Source organism: Herpailurus yagouaroundi, unplaced genomic scaffold (genome assembly GCF_014898765.1).
Source record: "Herpailurus yagouaroundi ecotype Mexico unplaced genomic scaffold, PumYag 192, whole genome shotgun sequence".
In the NCBI taxonomy this organism is placed as follows: domain Eukaryota; kingdom Metazoa; phylum Chordata; class Mammalia; order Carnivora; family Felidae; genus Herpailurus; species Herpailurus yagouaroundi.
The window spans coordinates 14,860,751-14,883,144 of NW_024412423.1; the positions used below are offsets into that span (position 1 = coordinate 14,860,751).

Genomic DNA, 22,394 nt, shown 5'->3' on the forward strand with positions numbered 1-22,394 from the left:
GGCTGGAAAACTAGTGAAGGCAAGTGAGTAAGTAATAAGGTCAGAGAGATGGGCAGGGCCCGATCACTTAAGGCCGTACAGGCAATGGTAGTCTTCTAACACAAAGAGAAGCCATGGAGGGCCAGGAAGGACATGGGCAGATGAACCGAAGTCTAAATCCTAGCTTAACCACTCAGTGGTTATGTGAGCTAAAAGCAAGTTACTGGCTCCTCTCGGATGCTAAGTTCCTAATTTATAAAAGGGCACTCGATAAATCATAGCCACTTACCATCATCGATAATCATTATTATTATTAATGCTGTGATATGTAAATAAAGTTGGTAAAAAATGTTTACATTCAAGTAGACTGATACTGCAAAAAATATATATCCAAAATACAGAATTCTTACGAAATGAGCAAATCGTTTTAATCTTTTTTTTTATTCAGTGAAGATCATATACTCCTCGAGGACAAATAGACATAAATCAGTACATTTGAATCATTAGGGTTTATTGTGATTCTAATCAGAATAATTATTGATCTTGGCTCATTTCTCCATCCTTAATTAGTCTGCATTGTGGCTTTTCTCTCCCTGTCAACCTAGCCTAGCCATTTTGTGTCCAGATGTGTATAGTATTTCAGTGGTACCTACCAGCCACACAGTAGTCATAAATGGAATTTCATGGTTACTTTCCAAGTTACAATGTATACTAAATACAGTTGCTTGCCAACATCTACTGCCCCTCACTCCCATACACAGACTTCTTTCTTACTAACAGAATCCCAGTTTTGTTCACATTCACCTGCCCCCTCTCTCAAGCAATGATGGAGAATATCCTGCTAGTGATGGATGTACAGATGGGGCATGTGATCCTGTTCTGATCAATGAGATAAGAAGACAGGTCTTCTCAGACACTTCTTAGTAATATTTTCGTCTCCTTCAAAAGGAGATTGTACAAGGGGGTGGTCCATTTTCTGTGCTCTAGATATTGTCATGCCCACGAGTACCATCTGAACAACTGCAGCCATCCTGCCAAGAAGGTAAGACCCAGGCTTAGAGGGAAGTGGTCCCTAAGGATGACAGTGGCAGGGAGGTGCAAGGAACCTGTATCCTTGATGATGTAAATGTGCCACCGAATCAACCAATCCTGCTGCCTGCCCTACTTCTCACACGAGCTAATACACTTCCTTCCGGCGTAGGTCAGTTGGAGTCTTGTGCCGCGTGCGGAAGGTTTCCTAGCAAGTGGACCACATCACCTTCACATGGACATTTCCATTTGGAAGCATCCCTCGTTTCTTTGTCTCTGCGAAGGTCTAGGAATGGAACGAGGACTTCTGACTCTAGATCAGTGCACTCCAAAGTTCTGGATATGGGGTGATCCAGCGTTGTAATTTACAATACTGGAACAGTCACCGGGAAAAGGCCAAGGGGAAAACACCCCGGAAGTCACAACAGGAAGATGGCGCTTGGGAGTAAGTAGCTGGTGCCGAATCGTCTATCTCTGGCTTTCCGTTTATAAACTTTGCCTTTCAGCTTTCACCTGCCTAGTTGACATGTTTTCCCCTGAAGGCCTCAGTGAAGCACACCCCTCATTGGGCTTTTGTTTCGTAAGGCTTCCACTTCTGAGCTCTTATCCAATTATAAGAATTTCAACAGGGACCACGTAAGATCTAGCACAGATCCCACGCACTGGGCAGATGCTAAGGAAACCGAAGTAGCTTCGCACTCTCCTGGGACAAGAGGATTAAGGGGCAGAAACGCTCTGCAGAAGAGGTGCAGGTTTATGATTTGTTGTCAGGAGACAGACCCGCCTAGAAAGGAAGGGGGGAATATAATCATAATAGGGCACTGGCTATTTTTGCTTAGGCCATGTGGAGTTAGTTTGAAGTTGAAACTATCAGGGACGGGTAAAATAAAATATCCATCTTGCAAAGAAAGCCTAGATGCTTACTGACTGTAGAGGGAAGGGTCGGACTGCGATTATTGGCAGTGGAGCGGCCAGTGGGGGTTGGGAATGAGGTAAAATAAAAGATCACATAAATGTCTAATGGTTCACAATAAGCAAAATGCAGTACGGCTTGAAACCAAATTAGCCATTCTGGTCTAAGAAGTATTTTTTTCTTTAAGAAAAATTACAGAATTATAAATTTAGCCCATAATGGAGAACAGAAAATATAAGGCACATAGGTTTTATAATTTTGTAGAGTATTTGAGAGATATTACTTATCAAATGGGGTGAACATTATAACTGGTGAAAATTTGCTAAGAGACCGTAATTAAAACAGAATAGCAAATGGTGCCTTAGCTCTTGAAAGGGTCACCATCGGGATGCCACTTAATGTCTTCATTACTGATCTGCGGCGAAAATGGAATTTCGTTCAATATAAGGATGGTGTCTAATTGTGCGATGTTGTCAAGGGCTGGAAAGTGGTAGAAAAAGATCTGCGGAGGTTAGAAACAACACGACTTAAGTAGGTACATCAGAGTAAAACAACCTGAAACACCCGAAATAAAAATTAGGTAAAATCAGTGGAGGAGAGGAAACCAAACACTGCGATCCTTCCAAAGGGAAAGCCAAAAGGGACCAGTGTTGGTGTTAGCTAGAAGGCAGTGACCCAGCCTCAAAAGGAAACAGTCCATGGTTGGTTAGAACAACAGATGAAGGACTTATCAGCGGAAGAGGCACCAGCGCACATGTCCTGTCTGTAAAGACATCAGGGCAGCCCAGTCCTTCTTTTCCCTATTCAGTGTCTACCTGTTCAGGTCTCTGTAGAAAGGTCCATCCCCTAGATTGCAATGAATATGTCTATTGCTAGCAGAGGCTTGTGATCTTGTTTCCTAACGATACAAAAAGTGAGCAGGAGGCAGTAAGGGTGATTAAGCAGGTAAGGGGTGGGGGGGGGGGTTGTCCCTGGCAAGTATGGGTAAGGCTGGTGAAAACTGAGGTTTTGCGAGATGAATTCCTTTCTCACTGGGTAAGGCCATCAGAGCATGTATTATCCCAGAGAGAAGTCGCATCACTGGGATCATCTCCTTAGCATGAGAAAGACACACTGGACTCCTCTAGGAAAGTCCTCTGGAAATGGTCAAAAATGCAGTTTCTCCTGCAGGGAAAAGGTTCGTGGAAACAATGATTATCATAGAGCTTTATAAAATAGAGTCCGTACCTGAACAGGAAGGATGGAGAATGTCCCTTTCCAGAGAGGAAAACGTGAGTGGAGGGTGGGACTAAAGGAAAGAGAAAAGTCGAAATCGGGGAGACCTAGAAGGTGAAGGATGAGAACTTTCTGGCTGTGAGAACCTCAGTTTATGTAACACAGTCACAAAGTATTAAGAGGAAGTTTTGGTATACAGGATGCTGAAACACAGGTCTGAGAAAATGCCAAAGCAAAGCACCACAGGGAGAGCCTCCACCGGCTGCAGGGAAGGGCACGGGCAAGGGGTTCCACAGATGTTTGCCCCCCCCCCATATAGACACCCTCAAACCCTGGTAGCCTGCAGCACCTAGATGAAAGAAGCTTTGAGACATGCAGGGGCAAGTGCTCCTGACTTAAAAGGTCCAAAAGACATCAGTGAGTCCATGACCTAATCTAGGATTGCTGATCTTCTCTGTTGCCTTGAATAATATTTAGATGTAATCACCCAATTTTCTAATGGGATTTTCTTGGCAGGTAGGAGAAGAAAGCACCTATGTTAAGTGAGGCTTAACCTCCCAGATGGGACAGAAAACAAGGGTCCTTGATCTCTTGCAGTCATTTGAAGTGCATGAAGATCTCACCTAAAAGGGCGATGCTAAGGCCCTGACCCCAGGCAGTTACGCTTCCTTTTGCTGCCCCATAAACTCCACCTGGACACGCGGTCCGTGCAGCAGTTCAGCAACCCACTCTGAGGTAAGCACGTACCTAAGTCATCAGATGACATCATAAGCACAGTTGTGCAGGGGGTTGTTCTTGAACGAAAGGAGATTTAGAGATGAAAAACATTTATAAAAGTTAGTCTCGGCAATAAAAATCTGCTGGGATTATTATTATTATTATTTTTTTCAACGTTTATTTTATTTTTGGGACAGAGAGAGACAGAGCATGAACGGGGGAGGGGCAGAGAGAGAGGGAGACACAGAATCGGAAACAGGCTCCAGGCTCCAAGCCATCAGCCCAGAGCCCGACGCGGGGCTCGAACTCCCGGACCGCGAGATCGTGACCTGGCTGAAGTCGGACGCTTAACCGACTGCGCCACCCAGGCGCCCCTAGGATTATTATTTTTTAAAAAGCCTCACTGCACAAATGTCAAGGTTGCCCATTATGCTGAGCTTTGGTTGGCAGTGGCCTGTAGGCCCAGCAACCACCTGGTTCCTCCACGGCGCCCAGACCTCCGTGGCCAAAAGTAGCTGGTTGGCTGCCCTGGAAGGCAAGAGGGACCAAGCCGTCTGAGACTTGAAAGGATGTGCGTGGCCAGGCTGCCCCAAGTCTCCAAGTGGGGCCCGTGAGTTAGCTGCTTCCTCAAGATAGGACACAAGGAGTGTGAGAAGACAAAAGGTAGCAGGGGCCGTGGCCCAGACTAGTGGAAGGAGGGTGGAGATAGGGGCATTTCTGAACAAGTCACGACAGGGAGGCAGTGACAAGAGGAGGAAAAGCCAGGAATGAAGAGGAGGGGATATCAAGACGGAAGAGCAGGAACAGATAGCAGCTACATGAAGCATGGAGATTGGGGCCAACGCCAGAACTCTGGCACTGGGATTCAATCATCACTGCCATTTAAACTGGTGGGGAGAGGCGCCTGGGTGGCCCAGTCAGTTAAGCGTCCGACTTCGGCTCAGGTCATGATCTCACGGCTTGGGAGTTCGAGCGCCGTGTCGGGCTCTGTGCTGACAGCTCAGGCTGGAGCTGCTTTGGATTCTGTGTTTCCTTCTCTCTCTGTCCCTCTCCTGCTCATGCTCTGTCTTTGTCTCTCAAAAATAAACATTAAATAAATACACTGGCGGTGAGTATACGCGTGCACATCCTTCAGAGGGCTTGCAAGTGTTCACCTGTAATTCTCTGTGGCCCTCTAGCATACCTGGCAACTATTTCTTAAGCACCCTTTCTTGAGAAACTGGAAGGTGAGAGGCCCTGCCCTCCAGGGGCTGCTGACCTGGAGGGAGTGCGGCTACAAGAGGGAAAGGTCCTGTTGACAGCATACAACCAGCCCAAAGAGGAACACGGAGAAGCTTCCCAAAGGCTCTAATGCTTGAACTGCAGTGTGGAGTTAGTTAAGTAGAAAGGAGGTGCCACCCATGATAGGTACTCAGTCACTGTTTGTTAATTAATTTCAGGTTGTTCCGATTTGTAATGATTACCTGGAAAATCGTTCAAGGGCTAGGAGTTCGTTCTTATCCCCACTGTTTTCATTATGTCGATGAAAAAGATAAACCTGTCCATTTTCGAGTCTAGGGATATAATCCAAAAAAAAAAAAAAAAATACTAGACCTTATCTTTGGCTGAGATGGGGAGTACACTTATAGTTTTTCTAATTAGGAGACATCTTCTTGGTCTACTTGTCTCATAGCAAAAAGTTTTAAAAGCTTTTGAAAAGATCACGTTTTGCTCACTTGAAATATGTGTGTATATTTTAGCATAAACTACACTTGGCAGCTGCTAACATAATTGGATGGCTACGCCTTGGAAAAGCTTGATTTCTTTTTAATCAAATTTTTAGAATCATACTGGGTTTTTTGCCAGTGCTGCAATAGTGAGCAATAAATACATCATTAGATCAATGGTGTTCTGATGATGGATTACTCCAAAGATACTTCCAGCCAAGAAGACTAAGCCCATAGTCTCATTGTGCAAAGATGAATAAAATATTGTTTAAAACACAGATACGCAGTTAACATAACAAGGAAGAAAACATTGCAAAATAGAACACAACAGCCATGGGTTTATAATGTAGCAATATTGATCACGGATTTTCCTAAGTACTCTAGAGCAGCCATGCTATTATATATGCCGCTGATTAGACCCAGAGATGAGAAGGAAAAAGTTATAAAAAAGGAAACTAACAGAGGAAGGCCTGCTGCTATAATAAATTATTTAAAGCAAGCAGGGCGAGCGGGTTGTGAAGACAATATAAAACAGAATCAATGCCCCCAAGAAACCCCAAACCATCAGCACCTCTATAAATTTCTCACCACTCTGTCTGGCATGTTCCTGGGGCTTCTTCTTTCCCAGCACCCTCCCCCAACCCAACCCCCCCCAACCCGGACAATTTTTTTGTTGGTTTTCGAGAAAATAAAAATTTTTTTTCTTCTGTAACCTAGGATGTTGTCTTCAGTTATATTTCTCATCTTCTATTAGAAGAGTGTCTGCAAGGCCACAGATGAACGCATCTGTCACTTCAATTATCTCCATCTTAAATTTCCCGTGGAAACAATAAGCTGGTAATATCTAACATGATACTTACAACATGACTTTGACATTACTCTTCTCTTCCTTTTTTCTTACCATTGTTGTAGTTAAATCCACAAAGTGAAAGCTAGAGTAAAACTTACATAGCTCCATCAGGATTCTGTATGAGGATGTGTCTAGGACCAAAAATCTAAAGTAAAGGTAAGAACTTGGTAAGGGTATGTTGGGAGAAAAAGAGTCAAAATGGCTACAATTCAAGTATTAGGAGATGTTAAAAGGGCAGATTGACTTGAAAAGTAAATACTTTATAGGTAGATTTTGCCATGGGAATAGGGGTGCGGAAAGAAGGGTGAAAAAACGAGAAAAGAAGTCGCCAAATTCCTTTTGTCAAAAGTATGCCATGGCCAAAAAAAAAAAAAAAAAAAAAAGAAAAAAAAGAATTGTTGCTTAGAAGCTTGCAGTGACCTATGGCCCAGTTTCAAGAAAAGTAGCATTCTACCATAGTTTTTTGAAGTAGGCATAAATCCCATTGTACAATCAGGCTGGGATTGTAACTTAGGCTTTTAAAATGTTCTGGGTCCCATTCGTCATGCAGAAGCTGGGCAAATGAAATATAAACAATTCTATTCTGCCAGCATAAAAACATTACTAGCAGCATAATAGGACTCATAAGCAAATGGAAACGTCTAAAATATGAGTCCAAAGAATTCTACATATAGGCTTTGCTGCCATCGTGCTCTGTGACCTTTAGCAAATTATTTGCCATTCTGGGTCAAGCCTGGCTGGTTAAGGTTAGGGTCATTGAACCAAGTATCACATATGGTGGTTAACTTTACAAAGAAAACTGTCCCAAGGTCACATTCACTATACAAAAAAATTTGAAGAAAGAGGTAAAAAAAATTATAGACGATATGAATGACTAAGCATAATCCTGTCATATTACCAGGATGCTAAAGAAAAAATAATTCAAATGCAAGGCCAATTTCTCAGTTATTGGTGTTATCTTTGAATGGGAAAGACAGGATCTAAATATTACCAGCCTTTTGTGGCTGCTGTTTGCTCATCTGGAAAAGAATCATCGTACTCAAAGGATTGTTAAGATAAGTGACCTATAAACATTTCTGCCAAGTGCTCCTTTAAATGGGAATTGCTCTGTGAAAGTCCCAGTAATGATCCAGTGGCCTGGAACAATCCAAGTTCAGTGTCCCAGCCTACCCATGTCCTTTTGTCATCAGGCAAGTAAATATCCCAGGCACTTCTGAACTCTGAGAAGTCAATAGGTTTTCCTAAGTGCACGGATGGTAGAACGAGGGAAGGGCAACAACCTCTGATAGATCCATTCTCTTTAAAACCTTATCTAGAAGTTTAGGGGCGCCTGGGTGGCTCAGTCTGTTGAGCATCTGACTTCGGCTCAGGTCATGATCTCGCAGTTTGTGAGTTCCTAGCCCCGCATTGGGCGCTGTGCTGACAGCTCAGAGCCTGGAGCCTGCTTCAGATTCTGTGTCTCCCTCTCTCTCTCTGCCCCTCCCCCACTCACACTCTGTCTGTCTTTCTCTCTCAAAAAAAATAAATAAACATTAAAAAAAAAAACCTTATATAGAAGTTTTAAATTGAGAACTGTGCCAGTCTGAAATGGGAGAATGACTCTTTTTTTTTATTTAAAAATTTTTTTTAAATGTTTATTTATTTTTGAGATGAGAGTGAGACAGAGCATGAGTGGGGGAGGGCCAGAGAGAGGGAGACCCAGAATCGGAAGCAGGCTCCAGGCTCTGAGCTGTCAGCACAGAGCCTGATGCGGGGCTTGAACCACGAACCGTGAGAACATGACCTGAGCTGAAGTCAGACGCCCAACCGACTGAGCCACCCAGGCGCCCCAAGAATAGGCTCTTAATGTGTATCAAACTGTACATAAAAAGGGAATTGGCAATAATTAATAAGTCCAAATTCACACTGATTTGAGAAGAGAAGTTATTAGCAATCAGTTTTCAACCCATCACTCTATGATGCTGAAAAAAAATCTATCCAATTAATTGGACAGCTTGAAATACTTCTAAGATGAGTTTCAGAAAACGAGAAGTTTGGGCCTCTGGATAGGTGACCCGGACTCTCCCTTGAGCAAGAGGCAGATCAGCTACAGCTTCCTAAGGAGATCCTTGATCTTGTGTCAGTCTGTCCTAGTCCTACTGAGGTTCTAATTCCCAAATGCAGATTGGCTTTAGAATCAAAGGTGGCTCCCAAGGACCGGGATTCTTTTACCTTCTAGGGAGAAATGTCCAACAATGTGAGTTATGACTGGCAAAGTCCCCTTGGAGCACCCCAGGAACCCACTTGACTTTGAATATAGACTGGAGGAACTGAGACTGGAGGGGTCTTAAATTACCTTGCTTCTCCAGAGAGACTTCCTTAGAATTGGGGCTAACCTAGAAGAGAGATAGCTGAGGATTCTAAACACTCCTGAATACAGGACAAAAGGTGCCATTGTTGAGGACAGAGTATTAGAGTGTTGCCTATAAATTTCACAAGGCTGATAAATGCCACCTGGAAATATCAGAACAATTACTTGTTAAATGACCTCACAGACTAGGGTCATTCTGTTATATCATAAATACCATGCCAGTGTTTCTTAAAATACGGTGAGGGGATCCCTGACGTCAGAATCACTTGAGGAGAGGGGGTGCTTGTTCAAAATACAGATAACTGAACGCCACCCCAGACTCCTGAATCAAATCTTAGAGAACAGAGTTCAGCCCACAAACTGAATTTCTAAGTTGATTCAGATGATCCATATCAAGGCAGGAGAATTATTTTGTCTTTGTAGTGCATGAGAAACTTAAAAGACACTCACAGATTAGAGATATGTATATTTGCTGCAAAATGTTTTAAGTACCATAAAAATTAAAACAATACTTCTTGTGATGAGTTCTTAAGAACCATGCCAGTTTATTCTGCCCACATTAATAATAAACACCATTCTTAAAATGTAATTATGAGCATAAAATTATTGGCAAAAATATCAATTAGCCTTCTCAAAACTGTGCCTTTATTTTGTCACCAAAAGTAATTACGTTATTAAGGAAATTTATAGTTTTTTTAAGTATCAGTCACTTAGCTGCAGGAACTTATTAAGCTGTTTTACTCCTCCCATACCCTTTTAGTCATCAGAATTTTTGTGATAAAGGTTTTTTATTATTTCTTAAACTATAAATTGTGAACCACTGCAACCAGTGATTAGGCTGAATATGAATTTATATCCAGGTTATAAATTCCTAAAAACATGTTTCATTAGAATTACTAAGCCAGTCTTAACTCTGGTAGATTAAATAGCCTCTGCAATAAAGCTCTGTTTACGTCTATTAAGGATTTTTTTTTTTTTTTGGTGCAAAACAATTCAGTTTTAATGCATTCTCTTAAGAAGCAAAAGAAAACAGTTCCTGATATACATGCCACTGCAAAGCAGTAAACCAGTGTTGCATGGTAATGTGACAAACACATTTCTTTTCTACAGGAATTTTTTTTTTCCTCTTATAAACTCTCTTTCCCCAAACCATGACCGTAATTATTTCACAAAATGTAGTTTGCCATTCCCGAAGAGTCAAACACTCCTTTTCTCCCTCACCAAAATCACAAGTTCAGGCTGAATACAGAATGAAAATAGAACTTGAGAGGCAGTCTTTGTTTGTAGCATGTTGTTCCTACTAAGGGTTGCCCCCTACCCACACTCCACCCTAGTGATCCAAATGAAGTGACTTAAGCATACATATTATGTTTTAACAGATGGGCCGGCTGGCGGCTGCTGGGCTGTAAAACAGGAACTCGGAATCTGCACCGAGTGGTATTGAACTAAATGCTCATAAAGTTCATGGACATACACTGACCCAGACAGACCACGCAGATTCAGACATGCATACACACACACACACACACACACACACTGATCATACACTCCATAGATCAGAGGGTCTATCTCTCCACCCAGGGCAAGTTCAAGGCTGTTTCCCCCTCCATATATTTCTATCTCATTCACCCATCAATTTTACACACACACGCACATCTACATATGCATATTCAAGCATGAACAGTTATATATCTCAACATTTTGGTATATTTTCAAAGACAAATTTTCCCCCAAATTGTGTTTCCAAGTCTCTAGTACACTCCGGAAGCTCTCATTCACATCAAATAAGAATGACAAGAAAATATTACATTTAATTCTATTTGGTCCACACATAATATAAAGGACATGTATGCAACTGCCCTCAGAAAAACCAGCTGCTTTTAACCCTTATCATTAAAACAGAGAAAAAATATCCCAGACTGGGTCACAAACGAAGTGTCAAATTTAACCTTGAATCCTCTGTTGTCAGTTCCTGTCACAACTTCATCGCTTAAAACACACACAACCGACCAGCCTGGTGGTCCCTTTCACGGTTTCGTCTTGGATTCTCCCAGGCTCCCTGCACTGGGACAGACAGCAGCTCCCCGCCTGGTCCTAACGAAGTCTTTCCGACACACCTTGCAGGTGATGTGGAGGTCCGAGCACCTCTTGAGGGATGCGGATACAAGTGCTAATAGAAAGTAATTACTTTCCAAAGTTTAATATCCATGCTGTCAATTCCTTTCAGTAATTGCAAAGCACTGAAGCCCCTGTTACAGAACCTAGATGGTCGCTTAAGTTCTCTGACCCCTCAAGACCCACCCCGAACACGATGGTCCCTGGTTCAGGCTACGGTTAGGACACTGTCGCGCCGCACCGCCTCTGGCGCTGGTTAATTTTTCAGAAACCCGTCCGCAAGCCATCTAGGAACTGTTGGCCGTACACGACAGGGCACCGAGGCCGCCCCCAGCGCGCGTGTCGTCGCCGCAGAGGGCCAAGGGACGCGTCCCCAGGCCCCACCTAATGATGGCAATTACAACATGCCAAGTTCGTGAGAACGCAGAGCCGCGTCCCGGACCGAGTTGCGACTCTCCGAAACAAGTTCGGGAGTGGGGATACTAGCAAGGAGTAAATCCCGCCTGGCCCTGACCTCCCCACAGCCGCCAAGCTAGGACCGACGCACCGACGCCCGCCAGGACCCGTCCAGTCCCCCCGCTCGCCGAACAGCGCCAAGAGGAGCCGCTCGCCTTGCGCGCGGCCACTCACCCTCCTCGCCGAGTCCCGATCACAAACCGACGCCCCTGCAGAGGGTCCTGAATCCCAAGTTGCCCCGAACCGGCGACCGTTCTGGCCCTAGCGGACCCGGCACACTGGTTCGGGAAGGCACCTCCGAGGGAGCACGACAAGCCCGGCGGGCGCCCCGGCTCAGCAGCCGCCCGAACGCGTTGACAATTCGTGGACCAGCTTAGCGAATGAGGCGGACGGCGGAGCTGAGGCTACCCGGCTCTGGAGGGAGGCGGGGCCGCGCGGCGGGCGGGGCGGAGCCAGCCCTGGGCCAGCCCGGCGGGGCGGGGCGCCTTCCGCGCGTGACTGGCGGAGCCTGCAGCCAATTGCGGCGACTCCGGGAATCCGGGCGGCCGCGGGCAGTGCCGAGCGCCCGGCCCCGCCCCGCTGCCGCCGTCCAATCGCCTGCGGCTGAGGGCTGGATCTGAGACGCGCTGGCGGCGGGGAAGTTGGCTGCGGTGGGGTGCCTGGGCTGCGGGCTGGTGCTGTCGGGGTAGCTGCCCCGCGACCCGGGTGCCTCGGGAGGGAAGTGGCGGCCCCGGAAGGCCCCTGCCTTAGAGAGGTCTGGGGCCGTCCAGAGCCCCAAGAGCCGCAGCGTGTCGGCGCGCTGTGAAGCGAGAAGCCCAGCCGCAGCGCGGACCGACTCCGGATTGACAACGCCCACACCTGGTGTCCGCGGGAGGCGCCGAACTTGGCGTCCCCAAAGGAGCCCCAGCGAGGAAACCGAGACCCAAAGAGGGTGAGTCCCGGGCCGCCTCATCCAGTCACCTTTGGAGGCCCGGGCCCGGAACTGGGAGCTCCGGGCTCCCTGGAAAAGGTTCTGGTTGCGGTTTGGTGGTTATCTTCAAAACAAAACTCCGACTCTGCGGACCTCCTGGAAAGTTCAATACACGTCCCCTCCTCAGCCGTGCTTTCATACCAACACCAGCATTAGGAGGGAAGCCTACCGGCGCCTAGGCCCCCTTCCCGGCCCAAAGTGCCTGAGGCGCTTGGGCAGAGCCCGGGGGCGAAAGGGAGGCTCGGACGCTAGACGGCGCCGGAGGCCTCGATACCCAACCTAGGGTCGGGCTGCTCTGTCGGGGGACTTCCGTAGCATGGCTCCTGCTGCTGTTGTTCCTTGGGTCCGCCAGAGGGCCAGGGCCGCCCAATCCTCGCGAGCAGGAACGCCTCCAAGCGAGCCACAAGTGCCCACAATGCACGCTGTCGTCCCCTGCCCCTTCGGATGTTCCTGGACCAAGCTTAGAGACCTCCCTAGCGGCGGGCACCAGAGGATCCTGAGCTTTCTGGTCGGTCGCAGCTCAGTAGCCCCTCTGAGTAGGCTCTGTGGGCCCTGCCCTTCCTGGCCGGCCCGGTCACTTCTCCTTTTGTTGGCAGGGATGCTCTTCACCCTGTGTTTAAGCCCTTACCTTGGCTGAAGTATACACATACACGGAGCTGTAGGTATAGAGTCAAAAAGCAACGGGGTTGGGTGTTGCTTTCCAGGCTGAGACCTAGAATGTTAGCAAGCTGTAGACCCATAGCTTTGGGTGCCTGGAACTGCACCTGGCATAGGTAGGCACTCAAACCGTGTTAGTAAAATGAACTTACGCGTAGTAGGAAAAGGGTCAAGCTTTCTGGTGCCCTGACACCTTCATCACTGACCATTGGCTCCCTCAGATTCACAAGTCCTGAAGGTTTTAGTTCCTTGTGCGTGAGGGAGTATGGACTATTACAGGTGTTATTTCGGTAGCTGCTTGACCCTCCTGATGAGGGTCATTGGCAAGAAGGAAGGCAAAAGGCCTGTAGCTGGAAAGGAATGAAATGGCCACTCCAGCAGGGAAGGCTACAGCTCTGAGGTGGGCTCTCTGGCCTGGTTTGAGTTTCAACTTGTGTCTATTCAGCTCCCTGTCTCAGCAGGGAAAGGTCCCTAAGACAGGTTGTCAAGCAAGAAAATCAGGCTCTGGACAGTCCTTAGTAGGCCTTAAAAACCGATTTGGATTGCAGAAATTACTCATTTAGTGAATCAAAGGACTGGTGTAGCCAAGGGAGTCCAGCCCATTCCATGGTAAGCAGTTGTTTACCATACTGCTGACTGGCTTGAGAGAATGGCCTTTGCCCACAAGGAATGAGCTGTAGACCAACTGAATGGAATATACACCAGATCTCTGCCTAGGTTGGGGTTGGAAGATAAGGGGAAAAGTATATTTCCTTGGATTCCTTACCCCACCCCACCCCCCAACTCCTGTCTATAACTGGAGGAAAAGTTTGCCAACAGTGTTTATCATGTTAACTCCCTGTGAAGGTTTTTCACAGATGCTAGTGAGTATTTTAAAAATCACCTTGGAAATAGGAGCTAAACATTGGCTGTTGACTGTACATGCTATAGTATTTGTGTTAGACGATGAAACAAGGAAATAGGAAGTTTCTTTTTAGGAAATAAGAACTAGATGGGTGACTTCCATTTCCTGATTTCCAGGGTTTTCCATCTCTTTGTTCCATACAGACATAATTGCCATGGGGTTTCGGACAAGTAACTGGTTTTATTTTCCTTTATGGAGTGGATGGCATTTAGAGACAGCACATCTAGAATACATTCGTATTTCCGTACCATCTTCTGTTGTAATTGGTGTTTGATAGGAGTTTGTCACTCTGGCACAGACTTAATCCTTTGGCTGTTGTTCTCCCAGTGATCTCTTGAGTTTGGGCTGTCCCCCTATTCTACAAGGGAAAAAAATGAGATTTACTTGCATAAGAATGCATTGTAGTCCTATCTGTATGAAATAAATAGAAAACCAGGGAAATCTAGACACACAAGACACTTGCTTAGTACTAACCTATTTCAGTGAAGACAATTTCTTTCCTTCAAAAGGATGAAGAAGTTTGTGGAATGGCTTGGGAATGAGAAGACTGAGTTGAGGCCATGGAAGCTGGGCTGGTCCTTTTGTGGATGGTGAGCAAATTTCCCTTCAGGCACTGTCACCCATCTCTGACACTGAAACAACATTTTGGAGCCTTGTAAATTTCAGCAGGATGTGACTGATAGGAGCCCTGGGTTCTAATCTGAGCTGTGAGTGCTCCTGGCAGTCACTTAACCTCTGTTTACCCCTGCTTCCTCTCCATAAAACAGCAGTGGCAGAATTGACCCACTCTGTTTAGCTGCTTAAGGGGGACACTGTGACAGCGGTTAAAAAGCACTGCCAGTTCATGCCATTTATAGCAGTAGTGATTGTTGAAAAGGAGAACAAAATGATGTTGAAACAGGAAAACAGTGTGGTCTGAACAGTTCCTCTCTACACTTGGAATTTCTCTTCATTTTAATCTCGTTGGATTATTGTCCTTTTATTCCATAAATGGAAATGACGGAAAAGGGTCCTCACAGTCCTTGTTCTTTGATTACCTTGTTCTTTGATTGTCCTTGTTCTTTGTTTTGGGAGCTTTGCTCAACTGAATAGTGTTTTTCCCTATTTTCCGTTTCCACCACCTCTCTCATCATGTATTCACTTTGAAAATTATTCAGAAATTGAACAGGCTGAGCTAAAGACCTTAGCAAAGAAATGCAATCAGAAGCAGCAGATTCTAATACCAGCCCTGCCATAGGTTTGTTCTAGGACTACAGGCAAGCCATTAACCTGAGTTTTCCAACTACAAAACAGCAATCCTTCTGATTAATTTCACAGAAAGAAGAGATAACTCATGATAAGGCACTCTGAAATATTAATTCCCCTAGAGAGGACAAAATATCTTGTAGGTGATTTTGCAAACTCAAGTATGGTGTTAATTTGTCCGCAACTAGGAGCTATTTTTGTAACAGAGAGATTGCTCTGGCACAAGGTCTGCAGCCAGGGTGATACCACCCACAAAACAATGATCTGTCATGTGTTTATTTATTTATTTATTTAAAAAAATTTTTTTTTTCAACGTTTATTTATTTTGGGACAGAGAGAGACAGAGCATGAACGGGGGAGGGGCAGAGAGAGAGGGAGACACAGAATCGGAAACAGGCTCCAGGCTCTGAGCCATCAGCCCAGAACCCGACGCGGGGCTCGAACTCACGGACCGCAAGATCATGACCTGGCTGAAGTCGGACGCTTAACCGACTGCGCCACCCAGGCGCCCCTCTCTCATGTGTTTAAATGATATTGCAGGCACCCCCTGTCAAAGTTCTATTGCCTCAGGTCCAACCAAGGAAAAATGTGATAACAGAAATGTGTGGGAAAGGGAAGCCTCTGTTGTACACAAACTTGGGATTTCCTCATGCATGCCCTGGAAAAAAATCTACACTGAACTTGTTAAAAATGGATGCCACCGTGTGAGGACAACTCTGATGAAAGGCTAGAATGATCTAAGGAAGATGGCCTGGCACATAAAACTACACACATTGGTCAGAAGGCCACCAGAAGAGATTAAAAAATACCGTTAATTTTAAAACTTCAGAGTGAGTAACACTGAGGAATTTGGAAAGGGAGGGTCATGTACTCAAGAAGGAAAAACAGACTCCCAACCTAAGTTAAAAATAAGAACAGCAGGGTGTTCTGAGAAACAGGACAAACAATATGGGCTGAAGAAACATGATCGACTGAAGGTTTTATTTCCTTTCTGTTGCTTCCTAACTTTGAGACCTCGGACAAGGTGCTTAGCTTCTCTGAGATAATTGGGGTGGCGGTGAAGAATGTTGAGTTTTTTCTGCTTAGCTTATTATGAATCTCAAGCAAGAATCTCTGTGTAACTCTTAGCACAGGGCTGGGCTCATACTGGTCCTTCTGCTGATAATAACAATGCCTCATATTTATTGACACTCACTATATGTCCTGCGCTGTTCCATACTCTTCCATCTAATTACTCACTTGATGCTCACAATCAGCCCCTAATGTTGCTACTGTCTCTCCTTCCTCAGAGTTGCTATCTATGTGGAAGGACTGTTCTAAGATTTATATTCTTCTATGGACTAAAAGTCAGCAGCCTCTTTTAGTAATAGTATTTGCAACTAGCATTGCCTGTTTTCCTACGGAAAGGGCTAATCCAGTCTTGCCTGGTACCTCAATTAGGCTGCATTGAGCACTTGGTAACATACAATAAAGCGAGTGACAGGTTCAGAATTCAGGACAAAAATGGCCACAGAAAACAAATGGTGCTTCAAAACTCCAAACCACTTCCAGGTCTACGACTATAACCTCCTCAGTTTGGGCTTCCAGACAGTGTGCTCATCATCTGGATTTGGGGTTTAATGAAAGTTAGTTCCCTTGAGGCAGCAATGTGGGAACAGTAACTGGCTAAAGAAGGAAAAGAATGGATTATCCTTAAGAAATGAATTGTATCATTAGTTATTATGAATGCCCCAAATTATGACAGATTCATGTGTAAGTATGCCAGGGAAAAGTAGCCGTGAGCTATAATACACACAATCGTTTATTACCCAAGAGAATTTAGGTGCTAATGTGGATGGTTTTGCATCTGTGAGATTCTGAAACCCACAAAGGATTCCAAGATATAAAGCCAAATAAACCATAATACAGAGGGAAATGATTTTGATTATGTAACATTTATATATAGCATTTCATTTTACATTTTCAAATTGCTTTTCAGTCATTGGTGTATTCTTCATAGCACACCTGGGGAGTATATCCATGCTGTTATCCTCTGTTCACAGCTGAGGCGACTGAGACTGAAGGCAAAGTGTTTTGTCCAAGCGCACAACAGGGGCAGGGTGAGAAATCATGTATTTATTCAATCACGGGTCTTTTCAGCACCTCTCCTTGGCAAGGTACCACAGTGTGTGGCGTATAGCGATGGGTACTGTATGCGTGGTCCCTGACGTGCAGGGAGTCTGCTGGGGCAGTAAGCGTTTTGTGGATGGTGTCTCCAGGAGTGCTCTAGCCAGCAAGGACCAGGGTTTAGAGGAGGAGAAGGTGAGTCCCCTCACATTCCCGGAGACAGTGGGATTTGAGACCCTTGAGGGATGGGTAGAATTTTGGCAAAGAGAGGCTGAGGGTGGTGTGAATGCCAGAGCAAGGAAGGTGGGCACGTTCAAGGTGTATTGGAGAATGTTTGACCACAGCAGGACGTTTGTCAAAAAAGCGCTGGTGAGGAGAAAGCAGATTTTCCAGCACACTGAATGCCCGGCTAAATATATAGATTTTAGCCTGTGGGCAGTGAGAGCTCGACTCCTCTCTGACTTCTTCCATTCCCTCATTATTCTAACACGCACTGAGTGCTAATATACACTTAGTCTCCAGATGGTTTCTCATACACTGGCTTTTCTAACCTTCACAGCATTCCAACGAGATACATATTATTTTTCCTCCTTCAGTGGATGAGAACACTAATGCATTTGGAAATTCAGACTTGCCCACCATTATGGAGCTCATAACTGACAGATGTGGAATTTGGAAGTAGGACTTTTGACTTCCTCATAGGTGTTTGTGGGAAGAAGGGTGCAGATTCTGGACATTGTATTCGCAATGCTCATCTAGTAATATGCCCTCCACCCTGGCTCAATGTCTTTCCAGAAAGGAAAAGTAAATGGAAGAAAAATAAAATTAATTTCTTAGCATGTAATTTATTTTATTTCTCAAGTCAGCTGCAGGTCAGTAAGAAAGACAAAGACAAATTGTGCTCTACGATTGATAACAAATGGCTGCATTTTGATAACTTTAGTGTTGTCAGTATCTTTAATATATTCGGATCTCAGCTTAGTGTTTCCACTAAGCCAGAATCTCTCTCCGGAGTTGGTCAATTCGGTCCCTAATCCTTTCCCCTTAGCATGCAACCTAACCCGTTTATTGTAGTGCCCTATGAGGTCTCCATCTCAGCTTGAATTTCGCCCATTAAGAAATAGCTTTTTCTCTTCAGATACAGGCTACTAATTAGCATTTTTACTGTTTAATCATCTGGGCTAAAATACAAGTGAGAGAAGTATTATTGTTAATCCAAAAATGCTTAGAAAGGAAACCGATTGCTTATTTAAATCTTCCTATAAAGAAATAAAGAGATGCCCTCAAGGGGTGGGTGAGATGAGAAAACTTAGGTGACATAAAAATTAAAACTGAAAATTTTAACATTTGTGAAATAGGGCACTTCTTATTGATCTGGTATTATGGAAGAGTGGGTTTTTTTGTTTTGTTTTTTGTTTGGTAAATTCCTGTCCGTGATCAGTCAGAGAAGTTTTCCTCTAGAGCAAATACCTAAATACCTGCAACAAATGACAGGCCACTGTTGACCCGATATGTGAAGAAAAACAGGAAACCACTAAAACGGAATATTTCAAAATCCTAAATCTAATGCGTAACATTCTCCTTGTCTCTCAACCCTCTAGTGCCTTGTTTGGCTTTGCCCGGATTGTATTTTATGACCCGGGTTATAGAGAGATCCACAAATAAGTGGTTAAGTGTTTTTCCATGTTTTTTTTTTGTTTGTTTGTTTCTTAAAGAAGTTGAAAGAAAGTAAAGTTAACATGTAAGGATCATTAAATTTCATCTAAGATCTTAAGGATTCTATGTGAAAGATAAAGAACAAGCACTGGACCAGAAAACTGTATCTGATTTCTCTTCTCTCTTAAAATGCCATAACTTTTTCCTGTGCTTTGTAGGAGAGCAATGGGCTGGGACAAGATGGTCTCTGTTTCACTGAGGAAAGTGATAAAACTAATCCATGTTGTCTTGGCTTCTAGATCTGCAAAGCAGGGATGCTTACCTTGAGATACAGAGAAAACAGAACTTTGAAAGACTCAGAGGAAATCATACAACTGATTGTAACCATTTGCATCTCTTTACAGAGGAAAAATCCACAATACATACATCTGGGGACTTTCCATATTGATGGAAGAAAGTGTTCAGGATACCTAAGTGAATCCCATTGAAGGCATGTATTAGCATTAATTTCTCCTAACTATTAAAACTGAAGCTAACGTGGGTTCTTTCTCTTCTTAAGATGTGCAGCAAAAATGCTGAAACTCTCAAAGATGATTGAGGCCAAAACATGCCAGAATTAACCTTGTTTAAAAAACAAAAACTATGTGCAGTAGATAACTTTCCCAACCAATAAGACTGAGGCTCTTTTCACAGGAGCTTCTGAATTCTGAACAAGGTCTAACGGGATATTGCAGGGAGCAAAATACTGTGTGAGAAGTTAATGACATTTCATCTTGGTGTCTGGTGAAGGCCAATTTAGGATGCGTCTGGAAACAGGCATGTCAGCTGACTAAACCCTGGGAGTCTTTGTGGGGAGGTTATTGGTCTTGTCCTGGGTAAAGGATCCAAGGTCATTGAGTTATAGCATCTCAAGGTACTTTTCATGGCCTCTGCAGTAATCACTACAGTATTATCCTCAGGTATAAGTACTCAGTAAATATTTGTTTGATAGAATTTAATTGTTAGCAGGTTCTGAGCTTAACTAAAGCAGACAACTGCCCTTGGAAATACAACCAATCTCTCAGAAGTCCAAAGAGAAAAGAGCATAGTCAAGGTCGAGTGTCCCCAGAAAGGTCATGCTTGCTTAGAATTCATAGCTCACATCAGCTGTGGTGGGCATGAGGGCACTAATTCTTATTCAGAGTCAAAGAAACTATTCACTTGCAAATGAATTGGAATATGTAATTGGACCTGGCCCCTGAAAGTTTTGTGGCCTTTTCAAAGCAAAATGGAAAAAGGGAAAACTATGGCTGTTTTCTGACTCCCTTTTCCAAGAACCTGAAAATATATTACAAGTGAGTTCTTAGTTGTGGGTCACCATCCTTGCAAGACCTGTCTTTGGTTCCAAGGTTAGAAACTCTTCCTCTGCCTCCCGTTCTCACCGATCCCCAACTTGAGCTAGGTCTCAAAGTCTCATTTTGACCATATATTCTTTCAGCCACGTGGGGGAGGATGAGAAGAGGCTAAATATAGCCATGGAAAAAACAACCAGCAGACTAGAAAGCACCTTCAGGCTTAACATCAACAGTGAGTATGTAGCATCAGCTTACAGTCTTGTGTGAACACGCATGAATTTTTTCTAAGAATATTTTTCAGAAGAGTGTGTTTTTTAGATAGAATCTCTAAATTGCATTATGAATGATAAATGAGAAGGTTAACAAACTATACTTCAGGTCTGTTTTACATATTTGCTGCCATGATTAGCTCTATCTTTGTGAGTATAGATTATGTCACTTTATTAGTCTTGCTGGAAAGGGAGAACTACTGTACTTTGGTGTTGGGAAAGTATCTGTGAGATGATGACGAAGATTGCAGGAAAGGCTTGGGTTTATTTTGGAATTTGTTTCATTTTAAAAGACTGTGACTAGGTCTTCATACCTGTCTAATAAGCATGCATGTAACATTTTTGTTTGCTGAGTGCCTTTCAGCCCCCATTAGTCTCCACAATACCCCTTGAGGGTGGGTCAGTATTACTGCCAACAGTTTACATTTGAGGAAGTTTAAGACACAAAGGGATTATGTGATTTGTACAAGGTCACCCAGCATGCAAGCCTAGCTAAGAAAAAATGACTGCAAAGCTCTTTCCAAATAAAAAGTGCCTTATAAATGTTAGGTAGTATTAATGGGCATGATCCCAGGATGAGTAAAATACTCTCTAGGAGTCAAGTGCTCATACATGCTGTATATGATTAATTCTTTTAACCTCAGGGCAACTTTTGATATAGGAATTCTTGAAATTGGCTATGCATTGGAAGCATCTTTATAGCTTTTAGAACCTGGATCCCTACCCAAGCTTAGAATCATACTCTGGGAGGCGGGACCCAAATAATTTGTATCTTGTAAAGCTCCACAGGGGATTCTGATGGTCAGCCAGGGTGGAGAACCACTGTCCTAGACAGACGATAATAATAAACTCAGACAAGCCAAGAGCAACAAGAAAACACCGTGGAGTCCATTTAGGAGAAAAAGTCTAGCATCTTCCAGGCTTGTGTTTACCTACTTTGCCACTATTATTAACAAAGGAACTGCTTCCATGAAAAAAGTCAACTGTAGGATCCATGTGTGGAGTTCCAGGAAATAGCGCCAAGATTAAAGTTTATTTAAGAACCACCTGTGTTTGTTATAATTTACTGGGTAAATTTATGGGGACTCTCCTTGTGTTATTACTGCTTCCACTCTAATATTTTTATTTGGAGTACCTTGTGTTATAATCGACAGTAAAAACCTCTGATATCTGCCCATTTATCCATCTTTCGAACATTTATTGAATACTTGGCATATGAGATTACGGAATGAAAATAATGTTCTTTGTCCATAGGAGTTTATCATCCAGTGATAAAACAGACCCAGGCCAAACAAACGGAAACCCTCTAGTACTAAGCCATACGTACTAAATGACAATCAAAGTCTACATGAGGCATTATAATTGCTAAAATGTTGTAACAACCCAAATGTCATTGATTTAAAAAATAAATAAAACATAGTGTATCCATACGTCGGACTGTTAACAATAAAATGGAATGAAGTACTGATGTGTGCTAAAACATGGATGAACTCTGGAAAAAATGTGTAAAATGAGAAAAGCCAGTCACAAAGAACCACGTATTGTAGGATTCCAGTGACATGAAGCTTTGTGAATAGGCAAATCTATAGAGATAGAAAGTAGATTAGGATTGCGTAGGGCGGGAGGAGGACAAATGGGAAGGCACTCTTAATGGGTACAGGATTCCTTTTTGGGGTGATTAAAATGTTCTAAAATTGTGATGACTGCACAAGTCTATACTAAAAAACATCACATTGTACACTTTACATGGGTGGATTGTATGGTATGTGACTCATATCTCAATAAACCATATATACACATATCTATGGTGCTTTATGAGCTTGGAGGAGACAGTGATTGATTTGGGTTGGAAGAAAGGGTGGAAAATTTCCTGGAGGAAGCTGCAATTGAATTGAAACAGAAGGGTGATTTTGTAAGATGGAA

The 22,394-nt window shown here is 43.8% G+C and overlaps 2 protein-coding genes and 3 long non-coding RNA genes across 13 annotated transcripts in view; 3 read left to right on the forward strand and 2 right to left on the reverse strand.

The window, feature by feature from the left end:
- MARCHF3 (membrane associated ring-CH-type finger 3) overlaps positions 1 to 11,734 on the reverse strand; it is a 148,997-nt gene extending 137,263 nt beyond the window's left edge. Inside the window, exon 1 of the mRNA XM_040444360.1 lies at positions 11,505 to 11,734. The gene's annotated coding sequence lies outside the window, so the exon portion shown is untranslated. The remainder of the gene's footprint in view (positions 1 to 11,504) is intronic.
- On the forward strand, positions 1,353 to 6,426 carry LOC121010639 (uncharacterized). The gene is made up of 3 exons (XR_005781303.1): positions 1,353 to 1,453; positions 3,734 to 3,871; positions 6,277 to 6,426. It is a non-coding gene; the product is annotated as an uncharacterized LOC121010639 (long non-coding RNA).
- Positions 11,735 to 11,943: 209 nt separating the features above from the next.
- LOC121010641 (uncharacterized) lies at positions 11,944 to 19,364 on the forward strand. Its single transcript, XR_005781304.1, has 3 exons — positions 11,944 to 12,261; positions 14,371 to 14,451; positions 19,273 to 19,364. It is a non-coding gene; the product is annotated as an uncharacterized LOC121010641 (long non-coding RNA).
- The window catches only part of CUNH5orf63 (chromosome unknown C5orf63 homolog), a 42,027-nt gene continuing 33,761 nt past the window's right edge, over positions 14,129 to 22,394 (reverse strand). For 3 of the 4 annotated variants that reach the window (XM_040444364.1, XM_040444365.1, XM_040444363.1), the window contains 2 exons: positions 14,336 to 14,493; positions 14,129 to 14,219 (listed from right to left, as the gene is read on the reverse strand). In XM_040444364.1, coding sequence (XP_040300298.1) covers positions 14,341 to 14,493 — 153 coding nt within the window. In that variant the 3' untranslated portion in view covers positions 14,129 to 14,219; positions 14,336 to 14,340. Of the gene's footprint in view, positions 14,220 to 14,335; positions 14,494 to 22,394 lie in introns of those variants that run through there. The other variant, XM_040444367.1, reaches the window with a different exon arrangement.
- LOC121010642 (uncharacterized) overlaps positions 20,350 to 22,394 on the forward strand; it is a 178,873-nt gene continuing 176,828 nt past the window's right edge. For 5 of the 6 annotated variants that reach the window (XR_005781305.1, XR_005781309.1, XR_005781310.1 and 2 more), the window contains exon 1: positions 20,350 to 20,434. This is a non-coding gene — a long non-coding RNA (uncharacterized LOC121010642). Of the gene's footprint in view, positions 20,439 to 22,394 lie in introns of all 6 variants that reach the window. The other variant, XR_005781307.1, reaches the window with a different exon arrangement.